The sequence below is a fragment of the Octopus bimaculoides genome, chromosome 1 (genome assembly GCF_001194135.2).
Source record: "Octopus bimaculoides isolate UCB-OBI-ISO-001 chromosome 1, ASM119413v2, whole genome shotgun sequence".
Taxonomy (NCBI): Eukaryota; Metazoa; Mollusca; class Cephalopoda; order Octopoda; family Octopodidae; genus Octopus; species Octopus bimaculoides.
Window position 1 is genome coordinate 154,023,820 of NC_068981.1, and position 26,304 is coordinate 154,050,123.

The 26,304-nt window shown below is 33.1% G+C and overlaps 1 protein-coding gene across 11 annotated transcripts in view; it reads right to left on the reverse strand.

Moving 5' to 3' along the window:
* Positions 1 to 26,304, reverse strand: part of LOC106868430 (tudor domain-containing protein 5) — a 90,170-nt gene that overhangs the window by 12,770 nt on the left and 51,096 nt on the right. For 8 of the 11 annotated variants that reach the window (XM_052971691.1, XM_052971656.1, XM_052971664.1 and 5 more), the window contains 19 exons: positions 24,458 to 24,514; positions 22,720 to 22,882; positions 21,453 to 21,589; positions 20,241 to 20,349; positions 18,964 to 19,049; positions 17,826 to 18,028; positions 16,263 to 16,410; positions 15,654 to 15,715; positions 15,494 to 15,563; positions 14,731 to 14,811; positions 13,969 to 14,094; positions 11,387 to 11,524; positions 8,237 to 8,414; positions 7,640 to 7,719; positions 6,152 to 6,378; positions 4,327 to 4,441; positions 3,347 to 3,426; positions 1,673 to 1,741; positions 873 to 975 (listed from right to left, as the gene is read on the reverse strand). In XM_052971691.1, coding sequence (XP_052827651.1) covers positions 873 to 975; positions 1,673 to 1,741; positions 3,347 to 3,426; positions 4,327 to 4,441; positions 6,152 to 6,378; positions 7,640 to 7,719; positions 8,237 to 8,414; positions 11,387 to 11,524; positions 13,969 to 14,094; positions 14,731 to 14,811; positions 15,494 to 15,563; positions 15,654 to 15,715; positions 16,263 to 16,410; positions 17,826 to 18,028; positions 18,964 to 19,049; positions 20,241 to 20,349; positions 21,453 to 21,589; positions 22,720 to 22,882; positions 24,458 to 24,514 — 2,232 coding nt within the window. The remainder of the gene's footprint in view (positions 1 to 872; positions 976 to 1,672; positions 1,742 to 3,346; positions 3,427 to 4,326; positions 4,442 to 6,151; positions 6,379 to 7,639; positions 7,720 to 8,236; positions 8,415 to 11,386; positions 11,525 to 13,968; positions 14,095 to 14,730; positions 14,812 to 15,493; positions 15,564 to 15,653; positions 15,716 to 16,262; positions 16,411 to 17,825; positions 18,029 to 18,963; positions 19,050 to 20,240; positions 20,350 to 21,452; positions 21,590 to 22,719; positions 22,883 to 24,457; positions 24,515 to 26,304) is intronic. The other 3 variants (XM_014913682.2, XM_014913684.2, XM_014913683.2) reach the window with 3 other exon arrangements.

A 26,304-nucleotide genomic window follows, 5' to 3' on the forward strand; every position in this document is an offset into this window, starting at 1 on the left:
CCCCCATCATCACTGCAAAAACTGGAGACTGCTTTAGCTGAAGAATGGACAAAAATTCCTTTGGAAACAATTCAAACTTTGTACAAGTCCATAGCTCATAGAATTCAAGCTGTAATTACTGTCAAAGGCAGTCCTACCCCATTTTAAAATAAATTTGCTTGAAATTTTAAGGTTTTGCCATTCTTTTGTCCAACCCCTGCATGTGTGTGTGTGTGTGTTTGTGTATGTATGTTCAGTCTTAGTGTCACCTACAAATTAACTATATTAGTCATAACTTTTTCCTTCAGCATTACCAAGAAAGATTTAAGTATTTATTAACCTCCTTCTAATGTTATCTGAATATTAAAAGTGTAAATCTTTGCTACTAATTTTTGTGTTTAAAATAATTAAACAAGTTCAAAACCGTAAGTTCAAGACTTCAAACATCTTTATAACTGTATCTCATTGCTTACTTTTATCTAAACAGTACATCGAGAACATGTGTTCAACATCAAATTGTTAGTCACTTTAACTAGACCTGACTATATACAACTGTGCAAAATAATTACAACATTAGCACACACAATAAACCAACCTGATAGATGCAGCTGACAGATGTTGACTGCATATGTTTACATATTAATAATAGAATACTATAAATATAACAGACAATTTTAAAGAGAATTAGGTTAATTTAGGCAGTACAAGCTGCAGCATTTGCTTTATAAGACAATTTCCTCATTAGAAAAAAATATCAACAGTAAATAAATAGATTGTATTTAATTTAAAATTTCTCACAGTAAACAAAATTACTATTTTGAAATCTTAACTTATGTCACCAGTCAGAAATAAAAGCAAATGATGAACACTTAGTTGACTAATTGGTTACCTACTTTCCAAAAATTATCATCGGGCTCAAACTCTTGGATTGCTTTGTTAACAGCTGCTTTTAACTCAGCAGAAGGATGACAAAAAGTTTCTAAAACCAGAGGGACACTGAAAGAAATAAAGAAATCAACAACATATTTAACATAATAAAGAACTTACTGATAGGGTACCATGCAAGATTACACAACTTTTAAAGAAGTAAATCTAAATTTTTGCAAAGATTGACAAATTTCTTTATCTGTGACCAATAAATTAGATTATGTACTGAGTGTTTGTGTATTTTTAGAACCATCTAATTAAACCTTTCAAAGCTGAAAATTCTTAATTAACAACTAACCAGGATTATCTGACAATTCAAAGAAATGCTTTCATTTCAAATGACTCTTGCAAATTTTGTCAGGATTTTAAAATCTATTCTATTTTATTCTTTAATTTTGTTGTAAGCTAAAAATAATAGCACACACACCCTTGCATACAAACATAATCGGATGTTTCAATGTCGTGAGATCTATGTTAGTTGTTGGAGATACAAGAAGGTATATTCAAGTTTAATATAAGTAGCAGGAAAAACTTTTGCAACTCAGCAATTAAGATAATTGTAAAAAAATAAAAATAATTAATCTGATGTCTGCTTCCAATCATTCTTTCTGATTAAAATATCTAACACATTTTTTTCTTTTTTCTGTAACAAAAAGAAATGTCTTTATGTGTTAACTAATAAATATTTCCAAGTCCTTAAAATAATCCCTCCTTACAAATAGAAAAACAGCAGCTGTAAAGTTTTAGTCATTGAAATAATACTTACTCTTCAAGCCGGAACAAAGTCAACCAATCTTTATGGTCATCTCCAGATTTCAAACCACTAAAGTTAATACTAAAAGAATAACAAAAGCAGCTCAATAAGTTATTGTCAAAGAAGGAATTTTTTTAATCCTATTTTTGAATAATCTATAATTTAACAATAGATTTGGATTAATTTCAGAAAAAGAGAAGGGAATAATAGGTAAAATATTTGTAATAAAATATCAACAACAAATTCTTTTATGTAGAGTGTTCCTGGCTGGTTAAAAATTATAAATGAAAATAGTGTGAATTTATGGCTACATGATTGAAAAGTTCAATTCCCAACCACATGGTTCTGGATTCAGTCCCACTGCACAGCACTTTGGGCAAGTATCTTCTACCAAGCCTTGTGAGTGGAACTGTTAAAGAAAAACTGAATGACTTCAGTAATTGCAGCATTTGTTGCTGTAATATTATTTATTGTTGCTGCTCTTGCAGTTGTATCTGCTGTTGTTGCTGTTTTTGCAACTCAAGCAAACCTGCCAACAAATTTCCATACTTTTATAATTTTTTCATAAAATTCACATAAGAAAAACTTTGAGTTTGTTCACATCTCATGAGTTGTTAATTCCTCGTGAGTTGTTTACACCCTCGTCAAGCTTATTAATTCCTCATGAGTTGTTTAAATCCTTGTTGAGTTTATTAATTCCCTGAGAGTTGTTTAAACCCTTGTCAAGTTTATGAAATCCTTGTCACCATTCTTAACATGTTGGATTGTTATAACACCCACTTTGGTATAAAGTATACTTAGTAAAACCAGTAAAGATACGACTATCTCTGACCACCTGCTACATATCCTGGTACTTCACGTACTTCTCTATACTTATAGTGACTAGGTTATTCCATTCGTCACATGGGAGAGGTGTACCATTATTACTAATTCCCTACAACAGTCACACAAGAAACACTATATTTCAGTTGAATAGACCAAAACAGGCTGTTTTGCTCCAGACCATTCCCAACTGAGCCAGTCTATTATCAAAGGTGTTTCAACCACAACCAACCTATCTTTTCTTCAGGCATAGTCATAGAGGACTAAATTATTAAGCATATCCTTCCTTTCGTAAAATAGTAGGGTGTAATTTAACAGAGATTCAGTTACAGGTCAAGCTAATGTATAGAGTTTCTTGTTGGCAAGTACCAACAAAACTATTTACAAAACAAATTAGATGACGATGATATTAATTCTATTGTAATTTTATGAAATATTTTCTTAAATTTACAGTTGCAGGCATGGCTGTATGGTAAGAAGGTTGCTTCCCAACCACATGGCAGATGATTTGGTAGACAGAAACCGAAAGAAGCTTGTCGTGTGTGTGTGTGTGTGTGTGTGTGTGTCTTGTGTTTGTCTTGACAACTGGTGTTAGTGTGTTTACATCCCTGTAATTTAGCAGTTCTGCAAAAGAGATCGACAGAATCAGTACCAAGCTAAGGAAAAAAAGTACTAGGGTCGATTCGTTTGACTAAAAATTCTTCAAGGCAGTACCAAAACATGGCCACAGCCTAATGACTGAAACAAGACAAAATTACACTAGAACACAATAATTACTAAATTAGAAGAAAATTTAATGAATTTTGACGTCAGTCAAAAGAAAAAAATTATGATGATATATATATCATATAGTGGATTACTCACTTTTCTAGTTCCTTAAACAATTCTTCGTAATCTTCTTGACAGATTATAACTTTTGAGATTCCAAGATTTACACGTCTAAGCTGGAAATGAAAAATAAAGAATTAGTTATCTCCAGAATTATAGACTTGTAATCTATCTTTCCAAACATGTAGCTAAAGATCAACTGATTTGTTAAACTAGAAAAAAAGTCAGAGAAAGAGAGAACAAAAGTAATAAAAAGTATTTAATATTAATATAGGTGCAAACATGGTGGTGTGGATGTAGAGTTGGTCTTGAGTTCTATCTTACTGTGCAGCACTTGGACAATTGTCTTCTACTGAAATGACAAAATACCAGGCAGCCCTAATTACTAGTTTTGTCTGCATACAGTTGTAGAAGCAAAGACAGGGAAATATTTCACTAATGCTAGATATGAAAAACTATCAACAACGAGGAGCTCAGAGGAAGAGTAGATCAATACCCAGTGTCCATCACCATCTACAAGTGCCTACTGAGTTGGCTGGGACATGTAGGACTCCTGACAAACACACTCACCAACCAAGTACTTAAGTTAAACCTTTAGAGGCAACGGTGCAAGGGACATCCGAAAATGAACTGGCACCAGATGATCAACAGGCGCCTTCAGCTGGTAAATCTATGATGGAATGATGTACCGAGGGGGACTGTTGACCAATCCTACTTGAGTATTTTGACTTCCCCATGCATCATCTGGTGCAGGAGTACTTCGGTCTAAGTAAGTCAGATATGAAGTTGCAAATTTGTCAAAGGACTTGAGTTGGATTTAGTCTAACCAGAGACAATACAGAGAAACAGGGCATAATGATAGAATCCCCCTTCACTGAAGAACAGTCCAAACCACAAATCACCTGCTGGTTTGCTCATTATTAGATTTCCCTGACCGTTTTGGATGTCATGAGAAATAACACAAAGAATGTACAAAATTGTATAAAAAAAAAAGAGGAAAGATTTGATATAAATACCATTGTTCGTATAATGTCAATCTTCCAGAAGAAAGATGAAAGTTCACAGCTTGAGATACAGGCAGTTCCATTGAAATTGAAGAGGTGGATTGCAATTTCAGGAGTGAGTTCTATTCTAAAAATATGAAAAAGGTTAAATAATCACATTAACTTTCAAGATTAAGTCCAAACTAATCTATGATGAAAGGCATTCCAACCATAACCATTTCATCTTATTTTCAGGCATACTGTGTGCTACATTCATTGTGTTTTTTTTAAGATGGTAAGGTGCAGTTGAAAGTGAGTTGACTGCTATTTCTAGCCCTTGAATAGCCAGCCATGCATAGAGGCTCCAAAAGGAAACCAGTAAAATGTTTTTTTAAAATCCATGGAAAAATACAATAACAAACTAAAGGACAACAGAAAATTAATGCATGAAGTTGTTACTGAATGCAGAGGAATTGAAGTAAATGGTAGATAATAACAAAATAATGCAGGATTCATTGAAGATGTTATGCTGCAATTTCCCCCCCCCCCCAAAAAAAAACCCAGTCTAAATGCAGGCATGGTTAAGACTTTCACATTACAAATACATAGATTGAGGTTTAATCTCACTGCATGGTACATTCTTTTGTGACAACTAAAATCTTAAGAATGAAATTCCCCCCACCAGCTCCTACAGTGCTTTCATAATTTTTAACTCACCCACCCACTCACCCTCTCCAATCCCCAATCAACTTCACCATATACACCTCCCTGCAACTTGGGTATACAGCCCCTGCCCCCTTTTCATCACATCTTTATCATCTTCACTCTCTCCACCTGAGGTCGCTATGTTTCCTCCTCTAATGCAAGACGTTTTTTTTGTCCCTCAATACTACACCCCATTCAGCTGATGCGTCTTATGCAATTTACTTGGTGACCTCACTGCTGCTATGTAAAAAGCACCTAGTACACTCTGCAAAGTGGCTGGTGTCAAGAAGGGCATCTAGTCATAGAAACCTTGCCAAAACAGACAGCAGAGCTTGGTACAGTTTCCTGATTTACCAGTTCCTGTCAAACTGCCCAACTCATGCCAGCTTGAAAAATAGACGTTAAATGATGATGATGGTGATGAAGAAAGGCTGTGTTGCAGCCTTGTTTGAGGAACTTTTCCTGTTCTTAGGGTAGACTCAATCTGTTGTCCAGTTTAATGCTAACACCTGGCCCATAGGTACCTGCTATATAAATTCTGTTTCACTACATGCATTTGGGTCAGGTGTCTGGTCCTTTTCCCTTCCATCAGCCCCAGAAGCCCTAAAAAAAAACAGTCATGTTCAGAGCAGTTCCACTTATTGATTTATGTAAAAAAAAAAAACAAAGTTAGATCAGAATAGGAAGATTTGTAGTGGTTTTTTACACATGGGAAGTAAAAAAGTAACTGAGCATTCTCCATAGTAATAAAAGAAGCCAACACAAAATGGATGTCAACTAAGTTTGATCCTAAATCAATTAGTAGCCCTTACTTATCCTTAATTTAAAATATTCTGCTAAATCACACATCACCTTTGAAATATCATCATTGGTTAACATCCAAATTCCATGCTAGCACAGGCTGGATGGTTCAACAGGATCCAATGGATCTAAAGATTGCATCATGCTCTTGTGTCTGCTTTGGCATAGTTTTTATAGATATATACTTTTCCTAATGTCAACCACTTTACAACATGTACTTGGTGCTTTCTCCAAGCCACCAAGTAGTTTTCAAAATATGAACCCCAATGAAACAGCTTTATGTTAGGAGAGGACAGATAAAAGTATAAGAAATGGGACCAGTCAATAATAGAAAAATACATGATTTATTTACCTTTGAACAAATGGCTTTAAATTATTTCCTTGACTGATAGGGTATTCTTTTGAGATGTCTGAGGTATGTAGGTTGTTTGATAAGAAATTGCCAGGATTCATATTTACTTTGCATATAGAATTGGTAATTGGCATAGTAGAAATACTTGTAGGACGCACAACCACTTCACTTTTGGAACATTTGTTAACCGGAGGAGGTAATTTGTTGTCTGACTCTGTTCTTGAAGGCTGAAAGAAGATACACAAATGTATCTAAAATTTCTAATCCATAAGGAACTTAATAACTAACATTCTCATATATTAACAGAGCACCAGCATGGTCTTGGTTGAAGCGGTTAAAATAAACTGAGGAACTACATGAAAGACTACCCATGCAAAACCTCATTACTATAAAATATATTATCAGCAGTGAACTCAAATAATATTCACAAAGTAAATTAACTGATTTCAAGAATTCTCTATAGTTATTTTTAATGGAATAGAAGGCAGTGAGTATCGTTAGCATGCCAGGCAAAATGCTTAGCAACATTTTGTTCATCTTCAGGTTCCGAGTTCAACTTCTGCTGAGGTCGATTTTGCTTTTCATCCTTTCAGGGTCAATAAAATAAGCACTTATTGAGCACTGAGGTTGATGCAATTGACTTAACCTTCTCCAAACTTGCTGGCTTTGTGCCAAAATTTGAAACCATTATTTTAATGGAAATGTCCAAAAGGGGCTGTGCCACAGCCATTTGCCTGCCTTCCAGCACTGATAAGACTGATATGTTTGATGTTCTATTTGAACATCCTGTAAGTTCACATCTGCAGGTAAAACACAGGCAGGGAATGAATTCTAGAAAGTTGATGCTCTGGGTAGAAAAAATGTAGCAGTATGCCAAGTCTAGACCATGTGAGGATAAGACACATGGGTGGCATCTCGCCACTCCAGAGAAACAGAGACCAATTTTGTAGGAGTGGAAGTTGGTAGGAAATGAGACAGTGCATTAGCAGAGGTCGAGTGACAGTAATTACTGCTGGCTGTGTAGAATAAAGCAGAGGCGATGTGAGACCAGTGTATTAAGTGAGCCTTTACTGGAGCAATACAAAATACAACTCATCTGGGAGGTTAGATAAATCATTGCTATTTACTTGTGGCTTCTACCCTGAATACTAGTGTTTATAGCAGCCACAGGTGTCAGCAATATCCCAATGTAGATCTTACTTAAGCATTTTAGAGTGTTAGCAGCTCATTCCTCATCATTTAACATCTGTTTTCCATACTGGCATGGGTTAGACGGTTTGAGAGGAACTGACCAGGCTCCAATTGTCTGTTTTGGCATGGTTTCTACAGCTGAATGCCCTTCCTAACTCCAACCACTTTACAGTGTGTGTGCTGAGTACATTTTATGTGCCAATGGCATAGATGCAATTATGTGGCACTGATGTGAGACCAGTATCCAGCAAATAAAATCTCATTTAAAAGACTGACGGTGATAATTCTTTAACTCACTTCTTTATTGATCTTATCTTCACATGTGCCTGTGGCAAGAGATCCAGGATTAATATTGGTTGTTTCTGAATGCATCTTTCCTGGAAAATGTAGGAAGCATAAGGAAATTACAATACAATGCTGTACTACTGTATGTTAATGTGGGTGTACTTAATAAAATATAATGGAAATTTCTTCTCATTTCTGAAATATTTTCATTTTTAAACATTTGTAGTAATGCTACTGCTGAATTAGAAAGAAAGCACTGAGAGAAAAAAAAAAGAAAAAACAACTTAGTATACTGTCAAACATACTAAGAGCATTGGAATTTATGAGTTAGGTATGTTTGTACTTTATAACATTAGCAAGAATAGTTTTTTCCATACATTTAAATCTAAATTTATGCCACACCTAATGAGGAGAGGGAATTCAAATCAATTACATAAACAAATATTTTAATTTGATAAACATTAATTGAAAGTGGAACTGTTTTAGATTAGCCTTCTGTCATGTATTAAAATGATAAACAAGATGGGCTTTGTTTTTATGGATCAAAAGAAAAAAAAATTAGAAAATAAAAAGTAAAAAATTTTTAAATTGGAAATATGCCTTGTGTACCATTTACTTTGCAGTTTGAAGTTTTAATGTGTTCGATCTGTTGTTGTAATGTCATTGTAATGTCATATTGTTTTTGACTAGGACTGACAGATTGATCCAGAGAATCCTTGGTAATTTCAGAAAAAATATTTTCTTCAGAGATGCCAGAAATTTCAGGTTTTGGACAATTCTGAAATAACTAAAAAGGATTCAGTTTAGTTGCATTAAAGACAGAATATAAAACATAGCAGAAAGATTCAGTGAAATACCAAAATTATGCAAGTAAGTACATACATTAATAAGCAAACCAAGAAGAAATCAATAATACAAGAAAACATTTATAAAACATGAAAGACAACCTCAATAGCTGCAGTGGTCATGGGTAATGATTGCGATTGCAAGGAGCAAAAGATATTTTACAACGGGATATTTTCCCAAATGACAACTATTTCACTATGAAACATATGGTACATTATTTGCAGTAAGATTCAAACTTTTCATCTATGTACTTGTACTCTCTTCCCTCATGAGTTACTTTTTTTTTTATATAAAAGTTTATATCTAGAGAAACTGAATTTTAGCACAAAATGTTCTTTATTATTTAAAAAAAAAAAAAACTATATCAAAGCACTTATGCATAAATTATTACTGTTTGCACTTAAAAAAAAATGTACACAATTGTTTTTCATCTCTACCCTCAATTTTAATTATCTGATACTCTCCCTTCACATTCTTATGAAACTACCCCACAGACCAAATCCTCTCTTATGCTCACCTTTTTGTACCGTAAGTTTGCTCTGGCACTCCACCACTCCCATCTTTATCATCTTCGCAGTTACTATAACTCATCCTTATATAATGTGGGGTACCTTATCCATAACAAGATACCTGTACTTGTCATACTTAGCCTATCAGCACCTGGCATAAAGCCACCCGCTCCCATTTAGTCATGGTGGGGAATTTTTCCTTTCTTGTTCTTTTTGTCTTGCAATTTACTTAGCAACCTCACTAGTGCTGGTGGCACACACAGGTGCTCAAAAAGCACCCAGTACACATTTTAAGGCAATTGATGTTAGGAAGGGCATCCAGCTGTAGAAAACATACCAAAGCTGACACTGGAGCTCAACAGATCCCATCAAACCATCCACTCATACTAGCATGGAAAGCAGACATTAAATAATGAAAATAAGAAATTACTAGGAAAAAAAGGTGGGAGGAAATTATGCAACTCAAGTTAGCATGAAATACTTAAATATGTTACCATAATTTAAGAAGTTTACTGTATTCTTGTAAACAAATTTTAAATATCAGCTTTGAGACAGAACTCCATTCTCATGAAATTATATTTAACTACTTGTGTGAATTATTGATTCTGATTGTCTACAGTATTTACCAAACAATTATTTTAGTTCTCTGTTCTGTGAATTTAACATATTTCTTGACCTAAAGATTTACCACACAAATTATTGAGCTGTAAACATAGTATTCTGATTAAATCATTTTCATAATAATCTCTGATATCAAATAATATATTTGCACATCTTTGTGTATCCAACTTAACATGACGAAGTTTAGCACAAAAGACAACAACTACAGGTAAGATTCTAACTAATTGCACAGGAATGGTTAAACTATTGCTAATACAGGATTAGTTTACAAGAAGATAGTTTCAAGAACATGTAAAAAAAAAAAAATGCATTTCTTAACCAAAGATTATCTTTACTGGAGATTGAAATAATCCTCTAATACTATCTGGGAAGAAACATGCTATCACTAAAACATTATCCAATGAATAATAAATAAAAGTTTTAATTTTGTGGCGGAAGAAAATGGCTAGAAACAAAATTCTTTTTGTATATATTTGTAATAGTGAAGAATCCAAAATAAACAGAGATTTTTAAATAATTTACAATACAGAAACAAAAAATATATTAAAAAAGAAAACAGATAAGTAAAAAGATCATTCCATAAGTATTAAAGCTAAAATTGGATGCAGATACAAAGGACATAACTCACTGTGTATGTGTGTCCACAGAACATATGCATTTGAAACTATTTTCAAGCCTAGATTTAATCTTCAAAGAGAACCTAAATGATTTGATTTGATTATTGCAAATTAAGCTATTATGTAAAATAGTTATCAGTAAACTGTTAAACTTTGATAGTATTTGTTGAAGATGGAGATATTCTCTGAGAATAAATTACAATTGATAATTAAAAATAAAAATTCTGAATTATCACACAATCAATTCTGTATAAGACCCATGAACTGGAGAAGTAAAAATCAATCTGTATTCAGTTTTCATCAAATTTCATTTAACAGAATCACTGGATTGCACCTTCTTAAAGACTTTTAAAACATGCAAAATGTTGCATCTCAGCAACACATTAATTTGACCAATAAATGATGTGAAATCTCATCAACTGTTATTGGAGATTCAAATTCTTTTATCTAGGATGCTTTTCTATAAGAGGCAAATTTGATATCCCTGTTAATAAATTTGCTTAATATTACAATATAAACGTACAAGCAACATAATTTTTGTCTTTAATTTCTGACTAAGAATAAAATTAAAACATTTTTTCATAGCTTACAAGCAAATTTGACAGCAGAATTTACAAGTTTCATCATAACTCACACAAAGTTATTTTTTATAAATTTCAAATCAAATTATGCTGACTGTATATTTCCCATGCAGACATAATTGAACTAAGAAAATTGATGCAAAACAAAGAACATTTATATTTTAAAACTCCAGAGAGAGAGAAAGAGAAAAAGCTAGAGTTGCTACACCAGAACAGAATCAGCAAAGAATATAAAATACTGAAATCCAAAATAAAACAAATATACAACATAGTTAAAATGCATAACACAATCCTTCATCTGTATGTTCTTTCCTCATTAGGAATAATATTTGCTCTCAAAGTCAAAATTGTAACTGTTGCTGAATGCTATTACAGCCGACTAAGAGAAAATGCCTTCTTGCTTATTCAATAGTATGGAAAGGACAACAAAATACTAACAAAGCTTGCAGGATGACCAGGTTACAAATAAATAAATAAATAAAATAGCAGCAATTTCTTTTCCCATTATGGTCAAGAAATAGCAAATAACTAGGATAGAGAGACAGGATAGCTTTTACTGGGATAGCTGACACTGAACTAACTCACCAGTGCAACCAAAGACTGTAGGTAGACTGCATGTGGAAACCATTCTGGGGTTTGTTGAGGAAGAACTGGCTCATGTTGATAGCCTATATTAGTATTTGTTGGCATTCTTTTATTTGTGCCTTCTGGCAGACTGCATCTCTAAAATGTAACAATCACCATCAGCAAAAATATGTGCAACTTATTTTACAGCAAATCTGATTGGTGGAGGTACAAATTACAAAGAGATGTTTTGTTTTTATATAAACAAATGAAACTGCACTGCAATAAAATTGTTTGTGTATTTTTATTTAAGAGAAAAATGAAGAATTGCAATTTCTGCCTTTGAAAAGGGCTAAAAAAATCTAGAAAGTAATCAATCAATTTGTCGATTATTAAACCAATGAAAAACAATAAGTTTTTTTGACAATATCTATTTTTCCATGATACTATAGGTTACACAGCCAAGCTATCATTTGATGTCAACTTTTAAATGATTTTATATAATTTTCTATACTGAGTTGGACAGCTCTTGAAAGTCATTAAAGATTTAATGTATAATAAGAGCAATATCATTTAAAATGATGGAGAGCACTCCTATTGCTAACTATTCTAGCAATTAAGTTTAAGCTATAAGAACACTACAATGCCTATTAAGAAATTTAGAGCCTATATGTTAAAACAATTTTCCATGTCATTGTGCTCTACACAAAATTGATTACACTAAATCATAACAAATAAATATGATGGATGTCTTTCAAAGATGTTCTAACCTTAAACTTTTGGGAATGTTTCTTTAAACTGTATGGAAATGTTCTATTAATGACAGACTCTAATGTTATTAAATGTCAATGTAGCAATGAAAGACATTTGCAGTATAAAATCTGATTTTGAAAAAAATCAGTTGAAGAATTTGAAATTGTTGAAAAGTCTCAATGGTGTGATGAAAAATTTATGACATTAAAACAGAAGTAAATGACAACCACAGTGTATGAGTTTATTAGCAGTATAACCTTCCCACAATACATCTAAAATTGTTTAATATTTGTTTTCTCAAACTAGAAAGGTCTAGATGGGAAATTGTTTTTGAGATACTTTTCTGTTGCCAACCCTCAGGTCTTCTAGTGATACCATTGTACTTCTTGTGTGTCCATAGCTTGCATTGAGTACACTATACAGAATTCCTGCCTACACCTTTCCTACATGTCAAGCAGTGCCATTTACCTAATAGGAGTAGAGCCCTACCAGTTTCCCTGTCTACAAATATTTTAGTCTTAATTAACTTCAAGGCCCTTTGATTTCAGGTTTTGCTTCCACAACAGGAATTGTTTTACTAATTCTACAACAAATTTTGCTATAAAGAATGAAGCGCATTCAGCACACAGAAGTTCCCAAGTGCAGATTGTTTTCTTAAATTTCCCTGTTATAGCCTAGAGAACAGTGATGAATAAGAGGGTCATTGTACTTGTGGCTAACTCTCACAAGCCATTTGTCAATCTCTAGATCACAAAATGAGTGTCAAATGTTAAGCATAATGAATTACTTTTAGCCAAATACTTCTCACTAAGATGACATCAATACTGCTTCTATCATGGACAAAACCAAACTGCACTTCATCTCTGTATGTGTAAAGTTACCTCAAGTCGTGTTGACTCAGAAGGGCCAGTTTCCTGGCTTCCATGGCATATACATCTCCCACCTGGATGGGATGCCAGTCCGTAGTAGGATTACCCATTCTTGCCAGCTGAGTGAAGTGGGGCAACATGAAATGAAGTGTTTTGCTCAAGAACACAACACGTTGCCCAGTCCAGGAGTCGAAACCACAATCTTAGGATCATTAGTCCAACACACTAACCACTAAGCCACACACACCTCCACTTTGTGTGTGTGTATGTATATCTATATACACACACGAGTTTAAAACAGTATCTGTCTACCAAATCCACTCATAAGGAATTGGTTGACCCCGAGTAATAGTAGAAACCACTCACCCAAAGTACTACAAAGTGGGACTGAACCTGGTTGCAAAGTGAATTTCTTAACCTCACAACCATACCTGCACCTGTCTAATTCATATTCTGGTAACACGAGTACAACAGAATATGAACCACTTGAGGACAACAGCAATAACCTTAAAACAAAGTGCAAAACAGCCTCCAGTAAATCTTCACATTTAGTTCTCAAGTCCATCAGTTCTTGTTAAGCTTTGTTGTGATATGTTTATTATGCAACATTAAAATCAACCTCTTCGGGTAACTGATTTGAGTATTACACTACATAATTTCTCTCATGGACAGCTATGTGGACAATTCAGCAGTAGATAGTGGGAATAACTTTCACATAAACCTTTACATTAGATTAACTGAAAACATTGTTTATAGAGAAATATTATAATCAAAGCTTTAGTTTCATTACATGGATCTCTTTGTAATCATAAACAAATTCAAATTTGAGGAAATTTCTAAATGTAAGAAGAGAATACAATATTTTATTATCACTATATTTTGTTAAGTTATTTTATGAACCTAAGGACCACAATTATTAGCTGCTATAAATGTGGGGAAAAAAACAACAAAATAATGAAGTGTAAATATTTTTATCCTTACATCTGTGTCAGGATCATTGTCATCAGGATAAAATATACAGTATTTTTCAGCCACAAGGACATCATTAATATGAATGTCAATTTTGTTGTCAGAAGTATCTGTCAGACAGACAGACATTATACGGTCCTAAACAAAAAGATAAAAGACAAATAATTGGATAACATTTGGATGGTGTCTGGGGATTATTCTACCCACCTACAGCCCTAAACAAAATGAATTCTTTTAACATAATTATCAGCAATTAAGTGTAAAAAAAAATAAATATAACAGAAGTAAGTCGACAAGAATGCATAAGCCTAAATATTTTTAAAATAATTTACCATCAGCCTAAGAAAGTTGCAGTGATTCATAAGTTTCAATACATCAATTATTTTGTGACAAATTTTCTCTCATGAAATATATTACTGTTTACTACTGTTTTAATTAATTTTGGAAATAATCAGGAATAGAGAGGTTTAGTGAAGCAACTAACTTTTACATTTAAGCTATTTGGAAGATTCTTTGAAGAGAAACTTATGAGAGATTGGAATCTTTATCTGTAAACTCTTAAAAGAGGTCATGTATCATAAAATTGAAGCAGTCTCCAGTAGGATAGTATCAAATGACAGAACAGTAACTGTCTTATATAGTCAAAATTCATGGTGGGATTGGGTAGCCATTCTTTGAAAATGACAGCAATTTTCTTTTTAAAGAAAGAAAGAGTTATAGAAAATAAAAAAAATTGGTTTTTAAACAAATGTTTAAATAATAATTAAAATATACCTTCACTTGTGTAACAAGAGCAATTAGTGGTTTGTTGAAACACAGAGATAACATACGGTTCCTGGCTTTTGTGCTCCATTCCTAAAGAAATAAATCAAAACTTACATTGAAACATAAAACAATTCTGAATGTTAACAACTAATATCAAAACAAGCAATGCAAAGTGAATGCTTATCTATTTTAACACACATATATATGGTAATGGTGTAAAAAAAAAAAAAAAAGTACAAACAGAAAAACTGGATTCTCTTTAACCCTTTAGCATTCAGATTACTCTATCAAATGTAATGCTTATTTATTTACATTCTTTTGAATTAATCATGCATTATCTCACAGCTTGTTTACTTTTAGTATGATATTGTACAGTATGTGCAAGAGGCCAGATTTGGCCAGTTTGGGTAGAATATTTTGGTTGGATATGACTAATGCTACAGGGCTAAATAGTTTAATAATTTTGGTGCCTTAGTGATGCTTCTATACGAAGGGTGGAATCATTTTTACAAGATACTAGAAAAATAAGCACTAAATTTCTGTAAAAAATATCTAAATCTCAAAGAAGGAAAAAAAAAAAAATTCTTATTGGGAGAGGTATGTATAACTGCGTAAATATAACCTACTTAAAAAGTAATATACTGAGACTTGTTATGCTTCAGCAATTCTCAGTGTGAAAAAGATGTTTCCAAAAGTCATGGGTGCTGTATTGTTTTTTGATTTTGTAAGCATGTAAACAAGTATTATACATGAAAATCTTTAAATAACTTACATCATTAATTGGTTTTACATTTGCTAATCTTCCTTCTATTGCTTGCATTGGTAGACTTAAGAAATGGTTTCTGTAAAAGACATAAAATTAGAACCCTCAGATTCAAAGCTATTGGGAGAAGTAAAGAAGATGAACTGTTAGAAAAGAGGTTCTAACATACCGAAGTAAGCGCAGAGAGTTGCGAGAGACTGTGCAAGTATTGCCATAGTCAACAAAATACACCTGTAAACCAATAAAATTACACAGGTTACAAATGGATGCAGAAAATTTTCAAAGATATAAAAAAAAATATTGCATAAATAACAAAGAATTCAAAATAAAAAATAACAGAATACATTCCTTTTCTAAATGTAAGGTTAATGTGCTGGACAGCATGAAATTTAAAATGCTATATTTTAGAAAATAAGCAGATTGTCAAAACAAGCAATGCAACCTTTATATAAAGGTTTGACATGCTTGATAATAATATTTCTGGCTATATATTTCAATTTATTTTGTAAATATTAAACAATTTAGAAATAGAATAACTTTTTGGTTCAGTATTAAGTTGTGTTTAGAACAAAAAAACCATGATGGAAGACTTTATTTTTAAAATTTACAAAGAAATAATTTTGTATCATTGAAACAGAGACAGTGTTAGGAAGATTGACATTGAAAAGGATTAAATGTTTAAGATGCTACGGAGATATTCCATCAAAATATTGAAGGAACCAAGAGAGAACTGTTAAATTTTAGGAATAATATTTTTATGATATTTTGTAATACTTACCTCAACAAAGGATACATTTGGTACCTTCGTAACATAAACTCTATGCCAATTTTGATCTTCGGGATATATAGCTGCTGCTACTAAGCCTACACAAATGTATTCATCTGGAACATGATAGGCATCAGCATCGGAGGAATAATATAATAATCTATAAAAAAAACAAAAAACAATATTAATTCATTGATTACATGAATGGGCACATGGCTGGTAACTAAACGATCGTGCAAGATTAGAGAACACTCTTCAATAGAATATAAAATCAAATATATCTAAACATTTGTTTCTTCATATTGTCTAATTTAATTTTCTTTAAATTCTTCTTTGATTCATTCTGTCTGCTTTCTTTGAATTACCTCTACTTTGATTTTCCTGATACTTCATGTATTTTTCATCAGGTATACAATTTAATGTTTGAAATTCAATAGATCTATATTACACACCTACAAATTATTTTATTCTGTGCCAATATTTAGATACTCAACTCTTTAGGTTTCATTGTTATTCAACATAATTTCTTTCTAACAAACATTTTTATAAAACACTTTATGAACAACTTTTTGTTATCACAAACACTGATCAAGTCATTCCATCATCATCATTTAACGTCTGTCTTCCATGCTAGCATGGGTGAGATGGTGCCACAAGAACTGGCAAGGCCAAAGCCTGCACCAGACTTCTGTGACTATAAGAGATTCTTCATTTCTAACTCCTTTGTTGCATTATATCCAATTTCCTACTAAAATCTCCAGTTAATTTATATTTAAATAGAAAATCCCAGTTGTGAATTTTACTTTAAAACTCTCAAATAGTTGGATAAATTAAAACAAAATAAGCCTTTAATATTCCCAAAAATTGAAATATTCTTGTGTCAGTGATATGATAAAATGCATCCAGGCCATGTTGTAAAATGATTAGTGATAGGAAGGGCATCTAGCTGTAAAGACCATACGTAACAACAAAGGTTGGTAGTTTTATCTTTTGTTGTGTGTATCAGAAAACAAAGGCCAAGTAATAAGATGTGCTGTAAACAAAACTGTCCAATCCATGCCAGGATGGAAAAACAAAAAAATTATTTTATTTTGAATTTGAACACCATCCGAAAGATCTGAGGTATAATGACAAAAAAGTTCAATTTAACAAAACATTTACTACATATGGAAACTCAAATCTACTCTGTGAGATGTCATCTTTTTCAACAAGTTCATATACTGGCATAACTTGCCTAGTTTCCTATGAAAGCTGCATGTGATTATGAGAAGCCATCAAATAGGTTTCACAAGATGAATAGATTACAATAAGTGAATAATCTTCAACCCTTTAGTGTTCACATTATTCTGTCAAAAGTAATGCTTGTGTATTCACATGTTTTTAATTAATCTTGCATTATCTCATAGCTTTGAGATAACTTAATGTTTAGAATGACATTTGTAGGATAGGTGTGCAAGACCAGATATGGCCAGTTTGAACATAATACAGGTAGAATATTTGGGCTGAATATGGCTGGTGTTAGTACTAAAGGGTTAATAGAAAGTTTTCTCATATCAATCAATAAATTTAACTTACTCAAGTTCATCCATCAAATTCTCCAAAGCAACAGAGTATGCTTTTCCTCGGAATTTTAACCAAAAATGTCCTGGGTTTTCAATGTTGCTAACAAACACTTCAACGAAATGGATGTTATTTGGTATATCAAGAAGTCGATATGACACACCAGGACCAACAGCATCTTCTGGTAAGGATGTAATGGATAAAGACTGGGGAGGATTCTGAAATGGTTGTAACATTAGTTTGAACATTCTTAAATATATCACATTAAATAAGAAATAATAAAGTGGGAAATAGGCAAGCATTTTAAAATCAAGTGTGTGTGTGTGTATAATGTACATATGCATATATTTATGCATATGTAAACATGCAATCTATATACAGTACTCATAACACTAAGTCAAACTACAAGAAGCTGGTGGTATGAGATTGATATTCTAAGTTCTCACACACTTATATCATTACAAAAACGTTTATATTAAAAGAACACACAAGTGCACATGCACACACACACATTGAGTTAGTGTGTGGATATAATAGTATTCAACAGTTAATTAGTAGCCAATGGAATGCAAAACTCCAAAATTACATGAAAACATTTTGGAGAATTATGAATTTTATGCCCTCGTCTGATCACTAGTCTCCATGAATTCTGAATTAACAAGTACCCCAGGCTCACAAAGAGAGCACTGGAATATGAGGAGGTAAGCAAAAATATTTCAGGATATTTCAAACTGTGTCCAACAAAACATATACAGGGAAAAAATTACTTGGAAAGAATTTATTTCCAACCTCAACTGTATTATGTGTAAGCAGAAATTAAACCAATCAAACCATCCCTTAATATTATTGATACTATTCAAGCAAACCACTAACTTTAAAGTGTTCATAGTTAAATTAAAATCTATCAGTGCTATATAAGTACATTTAGTTGCATTCTATTACAAATGCCTGGTAAATATATCAACTAATGAAAAAAGTTATAGTTATTTTACTAACTACTAAATTTTTGAGTATTTGAAAATTAAATGAAACATAACAGGGAAGTTTTCTTGTTAGAAAAATAGACAAAAAAATGGTTAAAACAATAAAAACAGAAGAGTCAAGCAAAAGTAAGAGGCAGGAATGAGAAGTATAATTAATAAATGATTAATACCACAGAATGTTTTGGAACAGGTTGTTGTATACGTTGCTGATTTTCATTAGAGTTGTGTTTTTTTGCAGATTTTATAGTCAAACATGCTGTCATAGAAAAGTGAAAAGAATTTCTTTTACAAATTGATAGAGATGAAAATAAACAGAGAATTTTTAAAGGTATTAAAATAGTATATACCACAAAAGAATTTACACGTTAGTAAAAACATACATTAACACTTTTTTTAATAATCTTTACCCATTTTAAAAAGTCATCTCAAGCAAATGACTAACAAACCAGTGAGATTTTGAAATGAGAGTTCATTGCTCTAATGGAGTAGTGTTTCTGAGCCATATTCCAAATGGAATGCAAATTGCACAATCAAACTTGCCTGAGGCACAGTCCTCTCAAATCTCAAGTCAGTTCAAGTTAAAGCCATTTTGCTCATTAACCTGAATAGTAACTTCTATGAGACAACCATAACTTTTAAATGATAAAAACATTTTCTTTATTTAAAAGAAAACTTGGAGAAAGCTATTATCAATATTCAACCTACCAAGTAAGATATTTAGTTGCAAGGAACTGTTATTTAATATTAATCTAGACTTTTACAAAAAATATAATTTTTCAAACTTTTAACCTCATCTTTGATGTAATGAGGCATGCACAACATATAGTTTAGAAGTAAAGGCTCCTAGTTTGAATTCAGCCCAGATGTATGTAGATGTAAATATTTACAAAAAACAAAATGCCTTATCTATAGAAATTAGGTTAATAGCCTGAAAAATTATAAAGCTATTAACATCTCATCTTGGACATTCAGACATTCAAAATTTTATAATATAATTTTCTTGTCCGTAGTTGTTGATTCTGGTAGTAAACATTAAACCAGGAAAAGGAAATAGGATTCTTTAATATGAACTATTAACAATGGTGGCTTCTCTAACAAGAAAACCATGAACATTCACACATATCTAATATTAAATAAATTTACTTAATACCAGATTATCTTAGACTAGTCTTGACTCTCAAATCAAATTGTTCATTAAAACCTCATAGATACAAGTAAATGAGTGCTCTACAGATATAAACTATATGACCTGTCCAGATTGCTGCTCAACAGACCAGTTGGAGAGTAATAATTATCTCTTGTGTCACACAAAAGGCTATGCAAATACACACACAACAGAAAACATTTTATAAAACGTGTGTGTGTGTGTGTGTGTGTGTATATATATATATATACCTACCTATACATATATACACACACACACACATTATATAAAACATATACTAACCATTTCCAGAGTAACTTATTTCAATAATATTATTGGCCAGTGAGAGTATGTAGCTCTCCAGGCTTTTATAACCAACATCTGAGGGTTGAAATTCTGATCCTGTTGTTGCCTGAAATAAAAGGAATAGTAAAATAAATGGAGAAACTACAAATTATTACTTCTTCCAAGATTAAATAGAAGAATTCTAAAATGCTTTCACTAAAAGTCAATAATGACCACATTACTGAAAGCAATATCATAAATTCATCTTGCCCTTATATTTCTATATTTCCAAGGCTTCAAAAATAAAATCCCAAGTTCCCTTTTGACTACGCACCTTCAAAGTCGAAAATGAGAGTACTTGGATAAATTAAAACTGAAAAAAAAATGAGTCACAAACAACTGGAATGATTTTGATCATAGGCCATCTTCTTCAGGGATGACCTGTGGCTAAACAACAGTATAACACTTGGAAACAAATTTTATACTCTGTGCAGTAATTACCAAGTCTGTGCATGAGAAGACTCGGCAAGCCAAGTGAGACCTAAATCCAAGGCCTCTGCCAGGGGTGTAGCCGGCCCACTTATGCGTACCTCTCCTTCTTTGGAAACTAAACTCCGCTTGCGAAGACCTGTTGAGGCAAGTGAAATTGAAACCAAACTAAATTCGATGACTGGCACCCGTGCCAACGTCGTCTCCTTCATTGGACACGAAACTCAGCTTGTGAAGACTTATTGGCGCAAGCGAAATCGGGATGGCACCTGTGCCCAGCGTCGCCTTTCTGGCACTTGTGCCCGTGGCATGTGTAAGGACTTTCGAGCGAGATCGTTGCCAGTGCCCCTGGACTGGCTCTTGTGCGGGTGGCACATAAAATACACCGTTTGAGCGTGGCCGTTTCCAGTCCCGCCTAACTGGCCTTCGTGCCGGTGGCACGTAAAAGCACCCACTACACACTCTGAGTGGTTGGCGTTAGGAAGGGCATCCAGCTGTAGAAACTCTGCCAAATTGGATTGGAGCCTGGTGTAGCCATCTGGTTTCACCAGTCCTCAGTCAAATCGTCCAACCCATGCTAGCATGGAAAGCAGACGTTAAACGATGATGAGGATGATGATGAATTGTAAATGGCGATTGTTATGAAAGGGCAAAATTTCAGATATCAAATAACACAATAGAAAGAAACTGCATCAATTAGAAAAAAAAAAAGAAAATTTTGTTGATATCAATATTTCTCACCTTGTAGTTCTCCATAAAGCAATCTAGATTTAGTCCATTTGGAAAAGATTCCATCATTTTGGAAATACTTAATCGGACTTGTTTTTCTTTTTCTTTGGTTAGCTTACTTTTATTTAACTCAAGAGAATGCAACTGATCTATTTGGGGAGAAAAAAAAAAAAAAAAAATAAGAGCTAAAATACCAATTGTAGATGATAAAGTAAACAGTTAAAATTTTTCATTAAAAACAAACTTTTAAATTGATTAAGACACTTTGCAAGATAAACCGTTTCTATTTGTCCTAGATTCATGCGTTTGATAATTCTACTTGTTAAATATGGAAGGTGGACGTTAAACAATGATGATGATGAATTTCAAGTATTTTGAGTACAGATGTTTTATCGCCAAATATCCCCACCCCTTCTTGGAATCAACTTCAGTAGTGAATTTTAAGTCTACTGCAAGTCTTACCCAAAGGTAGTTTCAACAGGATTTGGAATTCAGCTGATGAGTCATCAAACTGCTCTCTTAATTTTCTGTCACCAATCTACCCAAAACCACTCCTGATTCTACAATACAAACTTCCTGTTTTAAAGAAAACTAAATGAAAACTTTCATCAAAATTTCAAATTAATTTATATCCCAACACCAACTTAATAAAATGACACAGTTATCTAACTAAATTTCTCATTATTTTCAAAATTAGCCAAAACAAAGGCAGCATATTTCAACAAAAATATGGTAATAAAAATGTTGAATATTCAGTAATTCTAACACTCTGGACTTGAAGCAACCATCTTTTTTTCTTTTTACTTCCTATTTTATTGCTACTACAATCTTGGGAAGTTAACTGGCATAGCAACAGAAGAGAAGGGATAATTAAAAGCAGCCAGTATCAGCACTTACACTTCAAGCTATGAACCAACTTATATATCCACATTTCACTATTGTGAAAACACCAGAGACAATCTCAAACCGAGAAACATGAAACATCTCAAAACATACTACATGCACACTTCTCAGAGTTGTATATTTCTCTGAGTTAATGAAAACATTAAGAAATTGTGATCAAATCACTTTTACCCCTACTAACTGTTGTTGAGCAGTTTTCTCCTCTCACAAAATGGGGAACAAATTTAAGTCATAGATTTCTATAATGCAAAATGAAATTGCTATATTGAATAGGATGGTAAAGTATTAAGAAATTGTTATAGGTTCCATTTTAAAAACAATTTTCTCCTTATAGTCTACAAAGCAATGGAAAACAACAATGAACATATATACTTACTTGCCAACTTCTCTGCAGTTTCTTTAGATTTCTTAGTATCATACAAGATCCAATCTCCACTGCCAGCAGGCCTCACAATGTGGACTGTGTCCAATTTGGAAACTAAATCTATTACACTTAGGAAGCCCATATCTCGATAATCCAATTCAGAACCATGATGTTTCTGTAAAAAAAACAAAAAACAAAAAAAACAGTGTCTCCAAAATATATTTGGCTTTTTGAGAAAATAATGTAAAATGAAAATCAAGATAAATGAAGTAATCAATCGTAGAGGTATTGCTTGATTTCATAAGATTTGTTTATCAATTTATTAGTCATTAATATATTTTTCAAGTATTTAGTGACAGTATTCAAGCAGGTAACCTTGTGATACCTTTACCTTTGTGTGCAGTCTGTCATTTGTGGTACAGAACTTGACCAAATAGCATAGATTCCAAGCCTGTCTCACTAACAGCTATTAGAGCTTACAATAGATCATCACCATTCACTTGGTCATAACTACTATTACTCAGGTGGTATCATATCAAGAGATAAGGATTTTTATAAGAGGTCTATGTAAAAAAAAAGCATTGTACTTATTTGTGTGTGCATACTCACATTATCATCATTTAATGTCTGTTTTTCATATTGGCATGGGTTTGACAGGAGCAGGCCAACTGAAGAACTGCCAAAGATTTATTTGTCTATTTGGCATGGTTTCTATAGCCCTTCCTAACATCAACCACTTTACAGAGTGTGCTGGGTGCTTTTCATGTGGCACTGGCAAAAGTGCTGTTACACGGCATGAGCAAAAGCTCTGTCTACATGGCCCTGACATGAGTGGTTCTTACATGGTGCTGGCACATAAAAAGCACATAATGAAAAATATCTCACTCCTTGATATCCCCAATCACCTTTGTGAAATTTTATCTTCCTCCATTGCAAGTTTCTTCCACTTAGACCACTTGACTCTTCTTTATCAAACTGTCATCCTCCATACAATCACACGTCCATAGCAGCTGAGTCTTCTCTCTTTTATACTACATACGATTCCTCTTATATCCAGTTTTTCTCTCAGCTCATTTGTACCCTGCTACATCCAATGGAACATGCTTGCTTCATTTCTTTCCAGCCTTCAAACATCTGCATTCAAAGCCCACTTTTCACTACAAAACAACATTACAGTTCATACACATGCATTATCAGTTTGCCTCTCACAAGGAAAGAATCTCTTTGTTGCCAACAGGGGTAACAGCTCCTCAATCTCTCTCAAATTCAGTCTTACTCTGGCTACTATGTTTCTGCAACAGTCACCTTCACTGCTAATTCAGTTGCTTAGGTAACAAAAGCCATCAGCTACTTTGAGGGAACCTACCAAGCAGTTGAAAGAATGTTTTTCATGCACTACACACTTGCATTTCATTTGATCCTCCTTAACCATTTAGCATTTAAACCAGCCATATCTGAACAATATTTTCTACCTCTTTTATGTACAAATTGGCTAGATCTAGCCTCTCACACCTACCCTACAATGTCATTCTAAAATAAACAATCCATCATTGAAATCTCGAAGCTACAAGATAATGCAGGATTAATTCAAAACAATGTGAATAAATAAGCATTACATATGAAAGAATAATTTGAATGCTAAAGGGTTAAACATCTTTTCTCTTTCCTAATACTGTCAGAGCATGATATATGAAGCATTCTTATTTCGAACATGTGAAAATTTATGTAAGAAATTCCATTCAATACTTACTTGGTATGCAGAACATAATTTAGAAGAATAAAGGCCTTCTGGATGACGATCAAGAATCTGAAAGACAAGCAACAATTATTAAACACAGAAAATCTTCCAAATTCTATAAAGAAAAATATTTTGGCATCCTATGGAAAACAAAGTCAAATCCCAAAAGCTTATTACAAGGTTTATTGATTGTTTGGGTACCAAGTATCCATTGACTGGATACCAAATGTCCACTGTCTGGATATCAAATTTCAATTGCCTGAATATCAAATATGCATTATCTAATTGCAAAATATTTATTATTCAAATAAATGTCCATTATCTAGTTGCTAAATAAATATCCATCAACATCCTCGTAAAATATATTCCAGTGTATATTACATATACTGAAATCAATTATGTCTCCCACTGTAGGTTTATAATTGTATAATTCTTTTTCTTTAATAACAGGAAACAGTTATCAACAGGAAGGGCATCCACTTGTACAACAATGCCTCAATTATGTATTCATTCAACTCATACTAGCATGGAAAAACAGACATAAAAACAAACAAATAGATATCTATAACAATAATGGGTTCTTTGAATTAAATGTAAACTAATTTAAAGTGAAACACTAAAATCCAAGGAATCTAATGATGCTCTACATCAACATATTTTAAATCAGAGGTTTTCAAATATTTTTGGACTGTCCCCCACCCCTGGCACCCAAGACACATACCTAGTCCACCCACCCCCGCCTTCCACCACCACAAACATAGACCACTTTTTGCAGCAAATTCAAAACAACTGCATTTCACAAATAAGACTTAACCTAATTAACCCATTATTTTATTGTGTTTACTTCCATCAAAGCTTAACCTAACTAACCTAATTAACACATTATTTTGTTGTGTTTACTTCCATTAACACTCCACTTTTCTTCAACACACCCTGGATCTTTCCACCACCCCCAGGGGAGCAAAGCCACCCACTCTGGGAACCACTGATTTAAATACTAACAGTTCATAAAATATCATAAGTGTTTTGATTGTAAGGAACAAGTGCAAAGTCAGGCAGAACTTTTCCTTAAAAGTGCATATATGGAGATAAAGAGCTCTGATATGTTTCTTTCTCATAGGCAGACTAACTTATTCTACTGTGTGAACCATGTAATAATCTATTGTTCTAATTCATATACTTCCTTTTTGACTTTTTTACCATGGTCTCATCTCCATAAAGAAATTATTTTTTAAATGTTGAGGATTACTATAAGAAAAATATAGCACTGATGGCAGAAAACTCAACAAACATCAGAAAAAATACAGTTCTATGTTTAAGAGATGAGGAATTATGTACATTATTTACATTTGATGGATATTTGTCCTCATGTTGTTTGTTATTAACACAACGTTTAAGCTGATATACCCTCCAGCCTTCATCAGGTGTTTTAGAGAAATTTTGAATCTGGGTTCTCATTCCTAAGATATTTTTCAATGTAATTATTATTATTATTATTCAGGTCACAGCCTGGAATCGAACTTGGAATCTTGGGGTTAGTAGCCCATGCTCTACTATACCATATGCCCGTGGGCATATGGCATAGTGTACTGAGTGCTTTCAGGTATTAGGAAGGGCATCCAGCTGTAAAAACCAGGCCAAAGCAGACGATAGAGCTTGGCACAGTCCTCTGGCTTACCAGCTCCTGTTAATCTGTTCCAAAACGACGACGACGATACGTACAGACAGACATATATATATATATACCGCCTGACTGGCCTTTGTAGGGTTTTCGAGCGAGATCGTTGCCAGTGCCCCTGGACTGGCTCTTCTGCGGGTGGCACATAAAAGACACCATTTCGAGCGTGGCCGTTTTCGTG